Here is a 20,369-nt window from a genome sequence, read left to right as displayed (position 1 = left end):
GTTATGAGTCATAAATACAAATGAGAAGTGTGGAAAGGACTGCAGAAAATCTCAGGGCAAGCTCCAAGATACAACCTTCTCCAACAGTGACAAAATACTATAAGACAAAGGAGCAGAATTAGGCCATTTTAGCCCATCGAATCTGCTACACCATTCGATCATGGCTGATTTATTACCCCTCTCAACTCATTCTCCTGCCTTCTTCCCCTAACCTTTCATGCTAATCAAGAATATATTAACTACCATTTTAAATATACCCAATGATTTGGCCTCCACAGCCATCCATGGCAATAAATTCCACAGATTCAGCAGCCTACGGCTAAAGAAATTCCCCCTTATCTCTGTTCTAAAGGGACATCCTTATATTCTGTGCCCTCCTATTCCTAGACTAATCTGCTATAGGAAACATCCTCTCCATGCCCACACGATCTAGGCCTTTAAACATTCAATAGGTTTTAATGAGATCTCCCCTCCCCCATTCTTTTAAATGCAAGCAGGTACGGGGCCCAGAGCCATCAAACCATCAAACGCTCCTCATATGTTAACCATTTGATTCCAGGGATCATTCTCATGAACCTCCTCTGGATCATCTCCCAGGCCATTACATCTTTTAGAACCATAGAACCATACAGCACAGAAACAGGCCCTTCAGCCCTTCTTGGCTGTGCCGAACTATTTTTCTGCCTAGTCCCACTGACCTGCACCTGGACCATGTCCCTCCATACACCTCTCATCCATGTACCTGTCCAAGTTATTCTTAAATGTTAAAAGTGAGCATGCATTTACCACTTCATCTGGCAGCTCATTCCAAACTCCCACCACTCTCTGTGTGAGGAAACACCCCATAATGTTCCCTTTAAACTTTTGCCCCTTCACCCTTAACCCATGTCCTCAGGTTTTTTTCTCCCCTAGCTTCAGTGGAAAAAGCCTGCTTGCATTCACTCTATCAGATTCAGCTTATTGTCATTTAGAAACCACAAATGCAATGCAGTTAAAAAATGAGACAACTTTCTCCAGAATGATATCACAAAAAAAAGCACACGACAAAACAGATCACACAAGAAAAACCACATAACGTTTGGTAATCCCCAATCCAGAGTCCGGAGAGGCTGCTGTGTATCAATATCGCGCTACCATCTTAGCACATTCCCCGGAAAGGAGCTCCAAACCCATCAGACAAAACAAGACTACCCAGACACACCAAGTCAAGTGACCAGCACTACCACGCAACAAACCAAAAACCTACACAAAACCACATAGTTATAGTTAACATTTAGTTGCAACAGTGCAGACAATACCATAATTGATAAAAGACTAACTGACAAAAACCGCATAATTTAACATATAGTTCCAACAGTGCAAAGCAATACTGTAATCTGATAAAGACCAGACCATGGCACAGTAAAAAAAAGTCTCAAAGTCCCGGCAGATGGTAGAAGGAAGAAAAACTCTTCCTGCCATGAACCTCCAGTTCCACAACCTTGCCGATACAGCCCCCTGGAAGCACCCGACCACAGCCAACTCTGAGACTGTCCAAAAACTTTGAGCCTCCGACCAGCCCTCCGACACCGAGCACCGAGCACCATCTCTGCTGAACACTTCGACTCCGGCCCCAGCCGCCAAGCAACAGGCAAAGCCAAGGATTCAGGGCCTTCCGGAGATTTTCCAATCACACTGTAGCAGCAGCAGCGAAACAGGCATTTCAAAAGTTTCACCTGATGTTCCTTCATGCTTCACCCGTCCAACTCCACCAAATCAAGATTGTATGGCATCCTACTTGACAGATTACACATATTCATTCTGAAGTGGCCATTGCACGCTGCTGCGTTGCGTCGCCATCATGGGTCATCATGGTATGCATGTATCTATACCCATCATGACTTTACATACCCCTATCAAATCTGCCCTCATTCTTCTACGCTCTGGCAACATCCTTGTAAACCTTCTCTGCAATCTTTCAACCTTATTAATATCCTTCCTGTAATTAGGTGACCAAAACTGCATACAATACTCCAAATTCGGCCCCATCAATGTCCTATACAACCTCACCATAACATTCCAACTCTTATACTCAATACTTTGATTTATAAAGGCCAATGTACCAAAAGTTCTCTTTACAACCCTATCTACCTGTGACACCACTTTTAGGGAATTATGTATCTGTATTCCCAGTTCCCTCTGTACTACTGCACTCCTCAGTGTCCTACCATTTACCTTGTATGTTCTACCTTGGTTTGACCTTCCAAAGTGCAATAACTCACACTTGTCTGCATTAAAATCCATCTGCCATTTTCAGCCCATTTTTCCAGCAGATCCAAATCCCTCATACAAGCTTTGAAAACCTTCCTCACTGTCCACTACACCTCCAATCTTTGTATCATCAGCAAATTTGCTGATCCAATTTACCACATTATCATCCAGATCATTGATAGATGACAAATAACAACGGACCCAGCATTGATCCCTGTGGCACACCACTAGTCACAGGCCTCCACTACCACTCTCTGGCTTCTCCCATTGAGCCAATGTCTAATCCAAGTTACTACCTCACCATGTATACCTAGCAACTAAATCTTCCTAACTAACCTCCCATGTGGGACTTTGTCAAAGGCCTTACTGAAGTCCATGTAGACAACATCCACTGCCCCTTCATCCATTTTCCTGGTAACTTCCTCAAAAAACTCTAATAGATTTGGTAAACATGACTTACCACGCACAAAGCCATGTTGACTCTCCCTAATAAGTCCCTATCTATCCAAATACTTGGAGATCCTATCTCTTAGTATTCCTTCCAATAATTTACCTACTACTGACATCAGACTTACCAGCCTATAATTTCCCAGAGTGCTTTTAGAGCCTTTTCTAAACAACAGAACAACATAAGCTATCCTCCGATCCTCTGGCACCTCACCTGTAGATACCGATATTTTAAATATATCTGTCAGGGCTTCTGCAATTTCAACACTAGTCTCCTTCAAGGTCTGAGGGAATACCCGGTCAGGTCCTGGGGATTTATCTACTCTGATTTGCCTCAAGACAGCAAGCACTTCCTCCTCTTCAATCCATATAGGTTCCATGACCTCACTACCTCTTTCCCTTATTTCCATAGACACCATGCTAGTTTCCTTTGTAAATACAGATGCAAAAAACCCATTTAAGATCTCCCCCATTTCTTTTGGTTCTATACATAGCCGACCACTCTGATCTTCAACAGGACCAATTTTATCCCTTACTATCTTTTTGCTCTTAATATACCTGTAGAAACTATTTGGATTATCCTTCACCTTGACTGCCAAAGCAACCACATGTCTTCATTTAGCCCTTCTGATTTCTTTCTTAAGTATTTTTTTGCACTTTTTATACTCCTCAACCACCTTATTTGCTCCCTGTTGCCTATACATCTCTATCCTCTTCTTTATCAGAGTTCCAATATCCCTTGAGAGCCAAGGTTCCTTATTCTTATTCACTTTGCCTTTAATCCTGACAGGAACGTACAAACTCTGCATTCCCAAAATTTCTCCTTTGAAGGCCTCCCACTTACCAATTACACCCTTGCCAGAGAACAACATGTCCCAATCCACGCTTTTTAGATCCTTCCTCATTCCTTCAAATTTGGCCTTTTTCCAGTTTAGAACATCAACCTAAGGACAAGGACTATCTTTATCCATGATCAAGTTGAAACTAATGGCGTTATGATCATTGGAACCAAAGTGTTCACCTACACACACTTCCGTCACCTGTCCTAACTCATTTCCTAATAGGAGATCTAATATTGCATCCTCTCTAGTTGGTACCTCTATATATTGATTTAGAAAACTTTCCTGAACACAGTTTACAAACTCTAACCCATCTAGACCTTTAAGAGTATGGGAGTCCCAATCAATGTGTGGAAAATTAAAATCCCCTACAATCACAACTTTATGTCTCCTGCAGTTGTCTGATATCTCTCTGCAGATTTGCTCCTCCAATTCTCGCTGACTATTGGGTGGTCTGTAATACAACAATAATCTGGTCATACCTTTCCTGTTTCTCTTTTCTTTCTTTTTCAATCTTTTTATTGATTTTCATATATACACAAAAAAAACATAACATAATAATGAGTAAATTATGAATACAATAGACTTGAAATCACGTTGATAATAAGATAACAATATCCTATTAAACATCAACAGAAGAAAATACCTTAATCAATCAAGTCCATATGATTATATATGAAAAAAAACAAAAATAACCATTAAAAGAGAGGGAAAAAAAATCTGAAAATATGTGAAAAAAGTATATATTAAGAAAAATAAAACACTAAACTAAACTAACATGGGCAATAATAATAGTTTACAAGTATATGATAGTGTCAACAAACTCCGGAACTCCAGACCTGAACATGAATAAGCAGAAAGAAGGTCTGGAAAAGGCCAAATTAATTCATATGAAAATGTCGAATAAACGGTCTCCAAGTTTCTTCAAATTTAATTGATGAGTCAAAAATAGTGCTTCTAATTTTTTCCAGGCTCAGATAAGAAATAGTTTGAGAAAGCCATTGAAATGTGGTAGGAGGATTTACTTCTTTCCTATTTTGTAATATAGACCTTCTGGCCATTAATGTTACAAAAGCAATCATTCGTCTGATTGAAGGGGAAAACTGATTACCATCTTCATTTGGTATGCCAAAAATTGCAGTAATAAAATGAGGTTGTAAATCTATATTCCAAATTGAGGAAATAGTAGTAAATATGTCCTTCCAGTAATTATGTAAAGTGGGACATGACCAAAACATATGGGTCAATGAGGCCACTTCTGAATGACATCTGTCACATTGAGGGTTAATATGAGAATAGAATCGAGCAAGTTTATCTTTAGACATATGAGCTCTATGTACAATTTTAAATTGTATTAAAGCATGTTTAGCACATATAGAAGAAGAATTAACCATTTGCAAAATTTTTTCCCATTTATCTGTTGATATATTATATCGAAGTTCTTTTTCCCATTCTTGTTTAATTCTAACTGATATTTCTGGTTGTATCTTCATAATCATATTATAAATAAAAGCCACTAATCCCTTCTGACAAGGATTTAAGGTAAAAATCAAATCTGTAAAGTCCACCAAAGTTGAATTAGGAAAAGATGGTAAAACTTTATGTAAGAAATTTCTAATTTGTAAATATCTGAAAAAATTAGATTTAGGTAATTCAAATTTGTTGGAAAGTTGGTCAAATGACATCAAAGTATCTTCAAAAAAGAGATCACGAAAACATTTTATACCTTTCCTTTTCCATATGTTAAAAGCTTGATCTGTCCAAGAGGGTTTGAAAAAGAAATTAAGTAAGATAGGGCTATCAAGAACAAAGTTTTTCAAAGTAAAAAACTTACGAAATTGAAACCAAATTCGTAATGTATGTTTAATAACAGGATTAAATATTTGTTTATTAAATTTAACTAAATCAACAGGAAAACAAGAACCAAGAACAGAGAATAGAGAATATCCCTTTACCTCATTACATTCCAAATTTACCCACTGTGGGCACAGTGGTGAATCCAAATCTAGTTTCCAATACATTAAATTACGAATATTATTTGCCCAATAATAAAATCTAAAATTAGGTAAAGCTAAACCACCATCTTTTTTAGATTTTTGTAATTGCTTTTTACTTAACCTAGGGTTTTTATTTTGCCACACAAATGAGGAAATTTTTGAATCAATGTTATCAAAAAAAGATTTAGAAATAGAAACTGGTAGGGCTTGAAATAAGTATAAAAATTTCGGTAAAATCATCATTTTAATAGCATTAATCTGACCAATTAATGATAAAAACAAAGGAGACCATCTTGTAGTAAGTTGATGAATTTGATGAAGCATAGGTAAAAAATTCAGTCTAAATAAATCTTTATATTTCTTGGTAATTTTTATACCTAAATAGGTAAAGTTATCAGTAACAACTTTAAATGGTATCCTATCACTCAATAAAGTTTGTGCATTTAAAGGAAATAATTCACTCTTATCTAAATTTAGTTTATAACCAGAAAAAGTACCAAATTGAACCAACAAGGATAAAATAACGGGAATAGACCTATCAGGGTCAGAAATATATAACAGCAAATCATCAGCATAAAGTGATAATTTGTATAACTTCTCATTACGGGTAATACCAAAAATATTAGGAGATTCACGAATAGCAATAGCTAAAGATTCTAATGCAATATTAAATAATAAAGGACTTAAGGGACAGCCTTGTCTCGTACCACGAGATAATTGAAAAAAGAGGATCTATAGTTATTTGTAAGAACAGAAGCAACAGGTTTATGATATATTAATTTAATCCACGATATAAAGTTAGGACTAAAATTAAAATTTCTCAATGTATTAAATAAATATATCCATTCAACTCTATCAAAAGCTTTTTCAGCATCTAATGAAATAACACATTCTGGGATTGTGGGTGGTGAAGTATGAATTATATTAATCAATTTTCTAACATTAAAAAAGGAATACCGATTCCTCATAAAACCAGTTTGATCTTCTGAAATAATCTGTGATAGTACTTTTTCTAATCTAATAGCTAAAATTTTTGTAAGAATCTTAGAATCTACATTTAATAGTGATATAGGGCGATAAGATGTACATAAAGTAGGATCTTTATCTTTTTTAAGAATTAGAGAGATATTAGCTTCATAAAAAGATTGAGGTAATCTTTTCTTAGCAAACGCATCATTAAAAATTTCACATAACCAAGGAGAGAGCAAAGAAGAAAAAGTTTTAAAAAATTCTACTATATAACCATCAGGACCAGGAGCTTTCCCTGAATTCATTGATGAGATAGCCTCTCCTATTTCCACCATAGAGATAGGAGCATCTAACAGGCTATGGTCTTCATCAATCAGATTAGGAATATTCAAATTGTTAAAAAAATTATCTATCATGGACTGGTCACCATCAAATTCTGATTGATATAGAGATTTATAAAAATCTTGAAAGGTATTATTAATTTCTTTATGATCAGTAGTTAAATTACCGTCTTGTTTGCGAATTTTAATAATTTGTCGCTTAGTCGAGATAGCTTTTAATTGATTAGCTAACAGTTTACCAGTACGATCACTGTGAATATAGAATTGAGCCCTGGTCCTAATTAATTGATTTTCAATTGAAGAAGATAATAGTAAACTATGTTCCATTTGAAGCTCAACTCTCTTCTTATAAAGTTCTTTGGTAGGAGTCACGGAATAAATCTTATCAATTTCCTTGATTTTATCCACTAATAAAGCAATATCTAAATATCTTTGTTTTCTTTTACCAGCAGAATATGAGATAATTTGTCCATGAATAAAAGCTTTAAAAGAGTCCCAAAGTATTCCTCTGTCGATTTCTTCAGTACAGTTTGTTAAGAAGAACAAGTCAATTTGCTGAATTATATAGGTGATAAATTCTGGGTCTTGAAGCAAAGTAGCGTTAAGCCTCCAAGATCTGATATTATTGGAATAGTCCGAAATCTTAATAGATAACTTCAAAGGTGCATGATCCGAAATAGTAATAGAATCATATTTACAATCAATAACATCCGTTAATAACCGATGATCAATAAGAAAATAGTCAATTCTAGAATAGCTATGATATACATGTGAAAAAAATGAAAATTCTTTATCTTTAGGGTTCAAAAACCGCCATATTTCTGTAATTCCCGAATCAACCATAAACGAATTAATAAGTAGGGCTGATCTGTTCGGAAGAGTACGAATAGGTTTAGATCTATCCATCGAAGGATTCAAACAACAATTAAAATCTCCACCCATTATCAACATATATTCACTTAGATTAGGAAGGGAAGTAAATAAACGTTTAAAAAATTCAGGGCAGTCAAAGTTTGGAGCATAAATATTAACTAGAACAACTTTCCGATGGAAAAGTAAGCCAGTTATCAACAAAAATCTACCCTGTAGGTCAGAAATAATTTCATGATGTGTAAACGATATTGAGGGGTCTATAAAAATAGACACACACCTAATTTTAGCGGTACAATTCGAGTGAAATTGTTGACCCTTCCAGAACCTAAAAAAACGTTGATTATCCTCCCTCCTGATATGGGTCTCCTGTGCAAAGATAATATTAGCATTCAGTCTATGGAATACTTTAAATATTTTTTTACGTTTAATCGGATGATTTAAACCATTAGTGTTCCAGGAGATAAAGTTAACAGATTTATCCATCATACTAATATTAGTTGTGTGTATCATAAAAGGTTAGAAAGACACATAACCCACAATTCAGGAAGGAGGAAAATTGATTCAGGAGCAACCGGAGAACATGACACCTCAACAATATTAATAATTTAAAGTCGGCCCATAAACTAAAAGCAAAAAAATAAAGAGCAAAAGCGTGAAAAAAGATCCCTGCCCCCTCCCCCCACCCTTCGAAAAAAAGCCAAGCGGCAGGTGCATAATCTAATACTAATATTACCCCCATTTCAAGATGGCAGCTCTATAAAAAGATTAAAAGAAAACTATATAACACCCAAATTAAGATATAGAGTTGCAAAAAAAAATATATATCAATCAGAATAAAAGAAAACTAATATAATAAAACAAACAATCATTAATAAAAAAAAGTATAAACATCAAAATTTAAAAGTGTAATATACCTTTAAAAAAAATCCCGTGTACAAATACAAGATGACGTTTCAAAAGCAAAGACTTATGGGAAGAAGAAACGCCATTTTGAAAAAACCATATTACTAAATACAAATGTGAGTTCAGCAATCTGTTAAAAGACAAAATAAGATTTAAAAAAAGGGATATAATAAACAGTACAATATATATAAAAAAAAGACCAAAAATCCAAAACATTCGTCCCATTTCTGAGTACAGGCAAACAAATAAATGCTTACAAAAAACAGAATCTTACGGGAAAAAGAAACGACATCTTAAAAAAAAGTAAATCATTATTGCAAAATATAAACGTATATAACCAAAACAGAAAGAAAAAAAAGATATTATAAAAATTAAAAAGAACATCTATAAACAATGATGATAGTAAAAAAAAACAGACCCATAGATCAAAATAAGAAGTTATAACCCAGCTTCATAGGTTAAAACTTAAAATAGAAAGATATCCTCTCTCCGAAAAATCTTCCACATAACACATAGTTCAAGTTGCAGTAGAAGATCGAGATTCTTCAACAAATTTCTTCGCTTCTTCCGGAGTGTTAAAAATTTGCTGACTGTTGTCGCTCAGCGTAATTCTAAGCTTCGCTGGATACATTAAAACTTGTTTAAGTCCAATCGAATAAATCTCTGCCATCACTGGTTTAAAAGCGATTCTGGCTCTCATAACCTCATAAGAATAATCCTCAACAATTCGAAATTTGAAGTTATTGTAAGAAATCATACCTTTTTTACGAGCTAATCGAATTAAAAGCTCTTTCTCACGAGGATAATGAACGCGAACAATCACCGCTCGTGGTTTATCAGTCATAGACGAAAACCTCGCAACTCTGTGAGTATGGTCAATAACAGGTTTAGTTTGCAAACCTTCATCACCGAAAATTTCCCACAGTAATTTAGAGAAAAATTCAGTTAAATCACCGGACTCAACTTTTTCGGAAAACCTGATAATTCGCAAATTCTGTCTGCGAGATCGATTTTCGAGATCAGTAATTTTAAACTTATGCTGATTTACAGCTTTAAGAGTCGATTGTACCTTCTTATCCAACTCCTCAAGTGTACGTGCTTTTTCAACAATTAATTTTTCAAGAGTCTCCAACTTATCTTCATGCCGCTGAATATCCGTTGCCTGCGACTGAAACTTGGTATCAAGCGATTTAACAGCTTCTTCAAGTTCAGACATTTTCGTGGTAAGCTTGTTTTCCAAACTTGCCATTTTACTTTCCAGGTTATCTTCCAAACTTGCCATTTTACTTTCCAGCTTGCTTTCCAAACTTGCAAATTTAGCGTCCAGAAGATTAGAAATTGCATCGATAGATAAAGGCTCCTTAGACGATTTCTTACTTGTAGCCATTTTAAGTTCGGCAGAGTTAGATCAAATATAGTTTTAGGGAAAAAAAAGTCAATCGAAAATATCAACTCATTTGATTAAATTCGAAAAGATTTGATTAAAGGGTGATTATAGTTAGAAAAGTGAAGAGCGCCTAAAAGGCAGATGTTTACGTCGCCATCTTGAAACTCCCCCCTTTCCTGTTTCTCAGTTCCACCCATATGGCCTCGGTAGACAAACCCTCTAATCTGTCCTGCCTGAGCACTGCTGTAACACTTTCCCTGGCTAGCAATGCCCCACCCTTCATCCCTCCGCCTCTATCAGACAGACAGACAAACAGACATACTTTATTGATCCCGAGGGAAATTGGGTTTTGTTACAGTCGCACCAACCAAGAATAGTGTAGAAATATAGCAATATAAAACCATAAATAATTAAATAATAATAAGTAAATAATGCCAAGTGGAAATTAGTCCAGGACCAGCCTAGTGGCTCAGGGTGTCTGACACTCCAAGGGAGGAGTTGTAAAGTTTGATGGCCACAGGCAGGAATGACTTCCTATGACACTCAGTGTTGCATCTCGATGGAATGAGTCTCTAGCTGAATGTACTCCTGTGCCTAACCAGTACATTATGGAGTGGATGGGAGACATTATCCAAGATGGCATGCAACTTGGACAGTATCCTCTTTTCAGACACCACTGTCAGAGAGTCCAGTTCCACCCCTACAACATCACTGGCTTTACGAATGAGTTTGTTGATTCTGTTGGTGTCTGCTACCCTCAGCCTGCTGCCCCAGCACACAGCAGCAAACATGATAGCATTGGCCACCACAGACTCTTAGAACATCCTCAGCATTGTCCGGCAGATGTTAAAGGACCTCACTCTCCTCTGGAAATAGAGATGGCTCTGACTCTTCTTGTAGACAGCCTCAGTGTTCTTTGACCAGTCCAGTTTATTGTCAATTCGTATCCCCAAGTATTTGTAATCCTCCACCATGTCCACAATGACCCCTTGGATGGAACAGGTGCCTTAGCCCTCCTCAGGTCCACCACCAGCTCCTTAAGTCTTTTTCACATTAAGCTGCAGATGATTCTGCTCACACCATGTGACAAAGTTTCCCACCATAGCCCTGTACTCAGCCTCATCTCCCTTTCTGATGCATCCAGGGCAGTCATCAGAAAACTTCTGAAGATGGCAAGACTCTGTGCAGTAGTTGAAATCCGAGGTGTCGATGGTGAAGAGAAAGGAAGACAGGACAGTCCCCTGTGGAGCCCCAGTGCTGCTTACCACTCTGTCTGACACACAGTCTGAAACATCTAAACCCTGGAACATTAAGCTGCCAGCCCTGCCCCTCCTGTAGCCAAGTTTCACTAATGGCTATAATATCAAATTCCATGTGTTAATCCACACCCTCAGCTTGTCTGCCTTCCCCACAATACTCCTCGCATTGAAATAGAACACACCTCAGAAGATTATTACCATCACACACAAACCTTCTATTTCTTTAGATACCTTTTTTTAGATAAGGGGCCACAATTTCTCACAATATTGCAAGTGCAGTCTAACCAATGCCTTAAAAAGTCCCAGCATGAGATCCTTGCTTTCCTATTCTATTCCACTCAAAGTGAATGTTAATATTACATTTGCTTTTCCTACTACTGACTCAACTTATAAGTTAACCTTTAGGGAATCTTGCACAAGAACTCCCAAGTTATTTGCACCTCCAATTTCTAATTCACTCCACTTTTAGAAAATAGTCTACACTTTTCATTCCTTTTACCAAAGTGCACGGCCATACTCTTCCCTACACTGCAGTCCATTTGCCACTTCTTTGCCCATTCTCCTAATCAGTCCAAATCCTTCAGCAGAATTATGTTTAACAAAGCCTGGAAAACATATCATTTAAATGAAACGCCAATAAAAGAGATCAATATGGTGTTAGAAGGCAACGTATATGAAAAAAACAAAGTTTGTTGTGAAAAGCAAAAAAGTTTACATTACTTTGAACTTGTCACTAGTATCCCTGGAGAGGAAATCACACGCAATCTCAATTTCTTTTCCAATAGCACCAAGGATTGTCTCTTGCTCTGTCTGCACCTTTGTGATCTGATCTTTTAGCTGAAATGTCATTTGCTCTAGTTGTCTTGCACACTCTTCATCGTTAACCGCCAGCTTACCCTGTAGAGGAAATGTAAAAGATCAACATTAAGGTTTGTCGCTTAATACATCGTTCAATAACTCAGTGCAGAAAGACACAGAAGATTCCTGTGTAATTTGAATTGTGCCTTGTGTGGCTTCAATATCCCGAGTATGCTTCATATGTCTAAAAGGGCATATATGATGCTTTATCTACTCCATAATGCAGGGGAATGTACACAGCCTTGGATTGCAAATCAGGTTTGTGCCATCATTATGTGCCAAGTTGTATGACAAGGGTGATCATGGTCTTTCCATGACCATGATTATTCTTGGCAACACACACAAAATGCTAGAGGAACTCAGCAGGCCAGGCAGCATTTATGGAAAAAAGTAGAGTCAATGTTTCAAGCCAAAACCCTTTGACAGAACTGGAGAAAAAATGCTGAGGAGTAGATTTAAAAGGTGGGGGAAGAGGAGAGAGAAACACAAGGTGATAGGTGAACCTGGAGGGGGATGGATGAAGTAAAGAGCTGGGAAGTTGATTGGTGAAAGATACAGAAGGCTATGGAAGAAAGAAAAAGGGGGAAAGAGCACCAGAGGGAGGTGATGGGCAGGCAAAGAGATAATTTGAGGGAGGGAAAAGGGGATGGGAAATGGTGGAAGAGGGTGGGAAGCATTACCAGAAGTTTGAGAAATCGATGTTCATGCCATCAGGTTGTAGGCAACGCAAACAGAATAAGGTGTTGTTCCTCCAACCTAAATGTGGCCTCATCACAACACTGGAGGAGGCCATGGATGGACATATCGGAATGGGAATGGGAAGTGGAATTAAAATGGGAGGTGACTGGTAGATCCCACTTGTTCTGGTAGACAGAGTGTAGATGGTCATCGAAGAGGTCACCCAATCTACATTAGGTCTCACCGATATACAAGAGGCCACACCAGGAGCACCGAACATAGTAAATGAACCCAATAGACTCAAAGGAGAAGTGTCGCCTCACCTGAAAGAACTGTTTAGGGCCCTGAATAGTAGTGAGGGAGCAAAATGTAGAAGCGGGTGTAGCACCTGTTCCACTTGCGAGAATAAGTGCAAGGAGGGACAAAATGGAGAAGGGAGTCATGGAGGGAGGGATCCTTGCGGAAAGCACAAAGTGAGGGGAAGAGAAAGATGTGCTTGGTGGTGGGATCCCATTGGAAGTGGTAGAAGTTTCAGAGAATGATGTGCTGCATGCGGAGGCTGGTGGGATGGCAGGTGAGGAGAAGAGGAACCCTATCTCTGGTAGGGTGGCAGGAGGATGGGATCAGAGCAGATGTGTATGAAGTGGAAGAAATACATTTGAGGGCAGCGTTGATGGTGGAGGAAGGAAAACCCCTTTCTTTGAAAAAGAAGATATCTCCTTTGTTCTAGAATGAAAGGCCTCATCCTGAGAGCAGATGCAACAGAGACAAAAGAATTGAGAGAAGGGGATGAAACTTTCACAAATAGCAGGGTGGTACAAGGTATAGTTCAGGTAGCTGTAAGAGTTGGTGGGTTTGTAATAGACATCAGTGGATAAACTGTCTCCAAAGACAGAGACAGTGAGATCAAAAAAAAAGGGAAGGGAGGTGTCGGAAATGGACCAGATGAATATGAGAGCAGGGTGGAAGTTGGAGACAAAGTGGATGAAGTCGATGAGTTCAGCACGGGTGCAGGAAGCAGCAACAGTGCAGTCGTCGATGTAGCGTAGGAAAAATACGGGACTGTCACCAGTGTCAACTTGGAACATAGACTGTTCCACATAGCTGACAAACAGGAAGGCATAGCTGGGACTTCCTTTTGTTTGAAGGAAATGGGAGGGGCCAAAGGAAAAATTATTTAGAATGAGGACAAGTTCTGCTAGGCGGAGGAGAACTAGTTAGGTCTTATGTTCAGAAAAAATTTAGATCTTTAAGGCCTTTCTGGTGAAGGATGAAGGTGTATAGGGACTGGACATCCATAGTAAAAATAAGCTGATGGGGGCCATTTTGGCAAATTTTTCTACAGAAAAGTGGTTTGCCATTGCCACCTTCTGGGCAGTGTTTTTACAAGATAGATGACCACAGTCATTATCAATACTCTTCAGGGATTGTCTGCCTGGGGTCAGTGGTCGCATAACTAGGATTTGTGACATGCATCAGCTGCTCATACAACCATCCACCATCTGCTCCCATGACTTCACGTGACCCTGATTGGGAAGCTAAACAGGTGCTACACCTTGCCCAAGGGTGACCTGCAGGCTAGCAGCGGTATAATGCCTTATATCTCCTTTGGTGGAGACGTACCTCCACCCCACCACCTTAGTTGATTTAGAAGGTTAAGGGCCAAACACTGGCAATGGGACTGACTTGGATTGGACATCTTAGTTGGCATAGACCAGTTGGCCATTGTTTCATGTTGTATGACTCTATGACCATAAGACATGGGATCTGAATTAGGCCATTCAGCCCAACGAGTCTGTTCCACCATTCAAAATGGCTGATTTATTATCAACCCTCAACCCTATTCTTCTGCCTCCTCCCCGTAACCTTTGAAATCCTTGTTAATCAAGATCCTAGAAACCTCTGCTTTAAATATACCCAGTGACTTACATTCTGCAGCAGTCAGTGGCAATGACTTCCACAGATTTGTCACCCTCTGGCTAAATAAATTTCTATAACCATAAATGGTCATCATAGATCATGAAAGGGTTGTTCTTTTAAAATGGTAATTGAAGGATAAGTCTTTCCAAAACAGCAGGGTTCTCTTGCTCACTTTAATGTGGTGCCACAATATCATTAGTGTGCACTCAAAGAAACAACGGGATCAATAGCACTATCATCACTGAAGCACACATCAGTACTGCACTGGCATGTTGTCCTCGATTATTTCCTAGTCTGTGGAATTGGACTCAGCACATATCCTACCAGCTCTAGGAAAACTGTCCTTTTGAGATAATACTAACATGCTTGAGGGTCTGTTATCCTGTTGTCTCTCTAAATAAAAAATAAATAACACTATGACTCCAATAAAGGTCCTGCGTTATGTAGACTAATTTCCATTTTCTGAATCCTCCTTTGAAGGTAGACAACTCAGAATAAACTAATGGTCTATCATGTTACACCAGCTACTGGCTTTCTACATTCTTTTATGACGTGGAATTACCTATAGATGCCTCAAGGTGGCACAGTTAAGTGGCACCTCTTTGCAAGCAGCTCCAATGGGAATCATCCTGTTTAGGGCTAGTACAGCTGAAATCTACAGTTACAGCTATGGTACAGCTAAATCTACAGTTACATCCTTGGGTACTTCAGTAAGCAACATCGTTTTAAGATGTTTAACAAGTTTATTAATCCTCAAAATTGAAGGACAACAGACAGCAGACTCCCAATGTCAAAAGGCTTTAGACGTTACCCCCCACTCCCAACTATCCTGCTGGTGTAAGTTTGCACAGTCTCTGGAAAATAAAGCTGAAGAACTCAGTACCAGAGGGATATTAGGGAGTACTGTGTACTTTGTTTCATGAAAATGTAGCTCACCCTCACAGTTTCAGATGCCACGCTGCAGTCCAATGTGGTAAAGTATGCTTCATGATTAACTTATCATGGTGCACAGATGCAACGGCTCTGTCTCAGTCTTGCTCACATGACCTGGACATCTAATGATCAAGGGTCATCCACTTTATTTGCCAAGCAAGGTTTCTGCCATCATCCTGCTAACGGCATACATTCCACCTCAGGCCAACATCAAGCAGGCTTCAGAGGAGTTGAGCACCGTGATCAGCAGTCACAAAACAGCACATCCTGAGGCCTTCTTTGTCATTGCAGGGAATTTCAACCTTGAAGAAGACTTTGAACAAATATCACCAACATATCACATGTAGATCCAGAGGAGCCAACACGCTTGACTACTGAGATAACAGCATCGAGGATGCTTAATGTGCCATCCCACACCTGCACTTTGGAAAGCCTGGTCACTTGACTATATTTCTACTCTCAGTGGGTAGGTAGAAGGACCAAGAAGTTATGGTCAAGGAAGGTGGAGGAACACTTACAGGACTGCTTTGAATCGGTGGACTGGACAATATTCAGGGGTTCACCTTCAACTCTGAACATATATGCTCTAGCTGTCCCTGCCTTCATCAACACCTGTGTAGATGAGTATGTGCCTTCGAGAACAAACAGGACATACCCAAACCAAAAGCTGTATATGAACCATGAGATTCGTAGTCTGCTGAGGACTGGGTCTGTGTCATTCAAGACTGATGATCCAGAACTAGACAAGGAGTCCAAGTACAAGCTATGGAAGGTTAGCTTAAGGGCAAGAAAACAATTCCAATTGAAGTTAGGGACGGAATCGGATACACATCACCTCTGGCATGTTTGCAGGCCATTACTTCCAACAAGGCGAAGCCTAATATGATGAATGGCTGTAATGCTTCACTCCCAGAGGAGCAAAACAGCTCTTATGTACATTTTGAAGGGCAAAATAAAACTACAACTGTGCAAATCCCTGAAGCATCTGGTGACTTTGTGATCTCTGTCTTCACGGGCGAAGTCGGAAAGTCAGAACATCTTTCATGATGTTTAACCTTTACATCATCAGGCCCTGATGGTGTACCTGGCAAGGTACAGAAAACTTGTGCCAATCAACTGGCAGGAATGATCAAGGACTTCAAGGACATCTTCAATCCCTCGCTACTGAAGTCGGAGGTTCGCACCTGCTTCAAAAGGGCAGCAATCATACCAATGCCCAAGAAGAGTAGGGTGAGCTGCCATAATGACTATTGTCCAGCAGCACTCAAATCTACAGTGATGAAGTGCCTTGAAAGGTTGGTTATGGCAAGAATCAACTCCTGCCTAAGCAAGTACATGGACCCACTGCAATTTGCCTATCACCACAATAGGTCTATAGTGGATGCAATCTCACTGGCTCTCCACTCAGCCTTGGTTCACCTGCACAATAGCAATACCTACATCAGGCTGCTGTTTATTGATTACAGCTCAGCGTTCAACACCATCATACCTTCAGTACTAACCAACAATCACCAAAACCTGGGCACCATACCTCCCTCTGCAACTGGATCTTTAAGATTTCTTCATTGGGAGACCAGTCAATGTAAATCAGAAATAACATCTCCTCCTGGCTTACACACCTGAAGGATGCGTGCTTAACTCAATGTTTTACTCTCTCCTCACCCACACTGTGTGGCTAGGCACAGCTCAAACATCATCTATAAACTTGCCGCAGTTTTTGCTGGCGGAATTTCAGTTGGTAACAAGGAGGCAAACAAAAGTGAGACAGTTGAGCTGATTGAGTGGTGTTGCAGCAACAATCTTGTACTCAACATCAGAAGACCAAGGAACTTCAGGAAGGGGAAATTAAGGGAACATACGCAGTCCTTATCAAAGGATCAGCATGGAAAGGGTGAACAGTTTCAAGATTCTGGGTGTCAACATCTCTGAAGATCTGTCCTGGGCCCAAAACACTGATACAATTACAAAGAAGGTACAACAGCTGCTATACTTCATTTGGAGTTTGCAGAGACTTGATACCAAAAACACTCGCAAATTTCTACAGGTGTACTGCAGAAAGCATTATAACTAGTTGCATCACTCCCTGGTATGGAGGGACCAGTGCACAGGATTGGAAAAAGCTGCAGAAGTTGCAAGCTTCCATCATGAGCACTTGCCTGTCCAGCATCAAGAACATCTTCAAAAGGTGCTGCCTCAAAAAGGTGGCATCCATTACAAAGCACCCTCACCATCCAGGACGCCTTTTTCTCATTGCTACCATAAAGAAGGGGTAACAGGAGCCTGAAGACACACACACAACGCTTTAGGAACAGCTTCTTCTCCACCACCATCAAATTTCTGTATTGATCATGAATACATATACATTACCTCACAGTATTTTTTATTGTAACTTACAGGTTTTTATTATGTACTGCTGCCGCAAAACAACATATTTCATGACATCTGGCAGTGATATTAAACCTGATTCTGATTCTACAGCAGGTACTTCTACACACAGTCCCCACAAGATCTCTAAATCCACTAATAGGATCAGTGAATTCCTCTCCCTGGCCTCAAGGTTCACAACAATCAGGTTCCAAGTACATTCAGCTAGCAGCTTCACATGTATAGCCCAAGGCTACTGACAATTATGAGGAGTGTGGTAGAACAAAAGGATCCAGGAATAAAGGTCCATAATTGAAAGTGGTATCACAGGTAGATACAGTCATAAAGTAATCTTTTGGCACATTGGTCTTGATAGATCAATGTATTGAGTACAGGAGAAGGGATGCTATGTTGAAGGTGTATAAGAAATAGGTGAGGACTAATTTGGAATATTGTGTGCGGTGTTGTCCACCTACAGGAAGGATGTAAACAAGGTTGAAAGAGTACAGAGAAAATTTGAAAGGATGTTGCTGGGTCTATAGCAATCTTATAATTAAAGATTGAATAGGTTAGGACACAGAAGATTGAGAGGAAATTTAACACAGGTACACAAAATTATGAGGAGTATATGCAGGTAGGCTTTTTCCACTGAGATTGGGTGGGACTACAACCAAAGATCATGAGTTAAAGGGTGAAAGGTGAAAAGTTTAACGGGGAAAATGAGGGGAAACTTCTTCATTCAGAGGGTCATGAGAGTGTGGAATGAGCTGCCATCACAAGTGGTGCATGCAAGCTTGATTTCAACATTTAAGAGCTAACTGAATATGTACATGGATGGTAGGGGTATGCAGGGCTACTGTATGTCCCAATTCAGGTTGATGGGAGTAGGTAATTTAAATGGTTTTAGCATGGACTAGATGCCGCAAACGGCCTGTTTAAGTGCTGTACTTCTCTTTGACTCTATGACATATGCCAGTGATATTAAACTTGATTCTGATCTGAAGCTGATTCTAATGCTGGAGGAGCACAGTAAGTCAGGCAGCACCTATAGAGGAATGAACCAACATTTCGGGCTAAGACCCATTCTGTTTCTCTTCTTATCACTTGTGTTCCTCAAATTTACACTGTACTCTGAGTTAAGGTGGACAGGGGAAAGCAATGCAAAAATCTTAATAAAAAATATAACATCTATGCTGACTCTTGGGAACTCTTGAGCCATGACTGTTCAGAGTGGAGAAGGAGTGTTCATCAAACATAGAACAGATAAGTAAAGGAATAGGCAGTTTCTGTGTCCAGTGACTCTGTGACACTATGAATCTGCACTGTCATATTCTTCAAAGTGTCCATTCAAATAGGACAACATTCACTGCACACAGGAGAAGAGCTGAGTTATAAAAAAGCACTTTCTCAGGTGAAACATTCAATATTTATCCAGAGGATATAAAACTAAGGGGAAAGAAAAATAGTCTGAGTGGATAATGGTGCAAGGAAGCAATGGCCCACTTCACAAAATCAGTCAGCACCTATAAAACAACATTCTCAATGACTGGACTGCTGATGGATACAAAGCCAGATTAATAGTGTAATGTGGAATCATAGTTTCAAAGGTATACAGCACAGAAACAAGTTCCCCTCTGGCCAAGTTTGCCCATGCGGACTAAATGGCCTATCTACACTAATTCCACATCCCTCTAAATCTTTCCTTGAGAATGTGTATGCTGCATAATTACTACTAGGTTTGCTAGAGCTGTTGGGGAGGGTCAAACTTCTATCAGTGTGTAGTGCAGTGTATACTGACTGGTTGCATCATGGTCTGGTATGGAGACACTGATGCCCTTGAACAAAAACGCCTACAAAAAGTAGTGGATACAGCCCAGTCCATCATAGGTAAAGCCCTCCCCACCACAGAGCACATTTACATGCAGCGCTGTCACAGGGTTGTTTATGGTGATGTGTATGTACTTTTATTATAAATTTACTTTAAACTTTCAACTTTTAAACTAATTTGGCAGGGGGATTGGAACCAGAATGAAAGGGTTGGGATGGGGCAACTGCTATACAAGTCGACACATGTGTGTTGTGAGACTGTGAAGAACGAGAGGCAGATGATAGGGCAAAATTGCAATCACCGGGATGAGTTGAAGTGTAACATGGGGGCAAAATCGAAAAGGATGCCGAATACAGGACTGAAGGTGAATGCACACAGTATACAGAATAAAGTAGCACAGTTAGAGACTGGCAGTTATGATGTTGTGGGCATCAGAGTTGTGGCTGAAAGATCATAGTTGGGAGCTTAACATCCAAGGATACACATTGTATCAAAAGGACATGACAAGCCACCACACATGAGG

At 39.2% G+C, this 20,369-nt stretch overlaps 1 protein-coding gene across 10 annotated transcripts in view; it reads right to left on the bottom strand.

Annotated features, from left to right (window-relative positions):
• LOC132389065 (centrosomal protein of 128 kDa) overlaps positions 1 to 20,369 on the bottom strand; it is a 611,990-nt gene that overhangs the window by 315,827 nt on the left and 275,794 nt on the right. For all 10 annotated transcript variants that reach the window (XM_059961488.1, XM_059961481.1, XM_059961513.1 and 7 more), the window contains one exon: positions 11,986 to 12,162. In XM_059961488.1, coding sequence (XP_059817471.1) covers positions 11,986 to 12,162 — 177 coding nt within the window. The remainder of the gene's footprint in view (positions 1 to 11,985; positions 12,163 to 20,369) is intronic.

Source organism: Hypanus sabinus, chromosome 2 (assembly GCF_030144855.1).
Source record: "Hypanus sabinus isolate sHypSab1 chromosome 2, sHypSab1.hap1, whole genome shotgun sequence".
Lineage (NCBI taxonomy): Eukaryota > Metazoa > Chordata > Chondrichthyes > Myliobatiformes > Dasyatidae > Hypanus > Hypanus sabinus.
The sequence above is the reverse complement of the archived record's forward strand: the minus strand, read 5'-3'. Positions and strand labels throughout refer to the sequence as shown.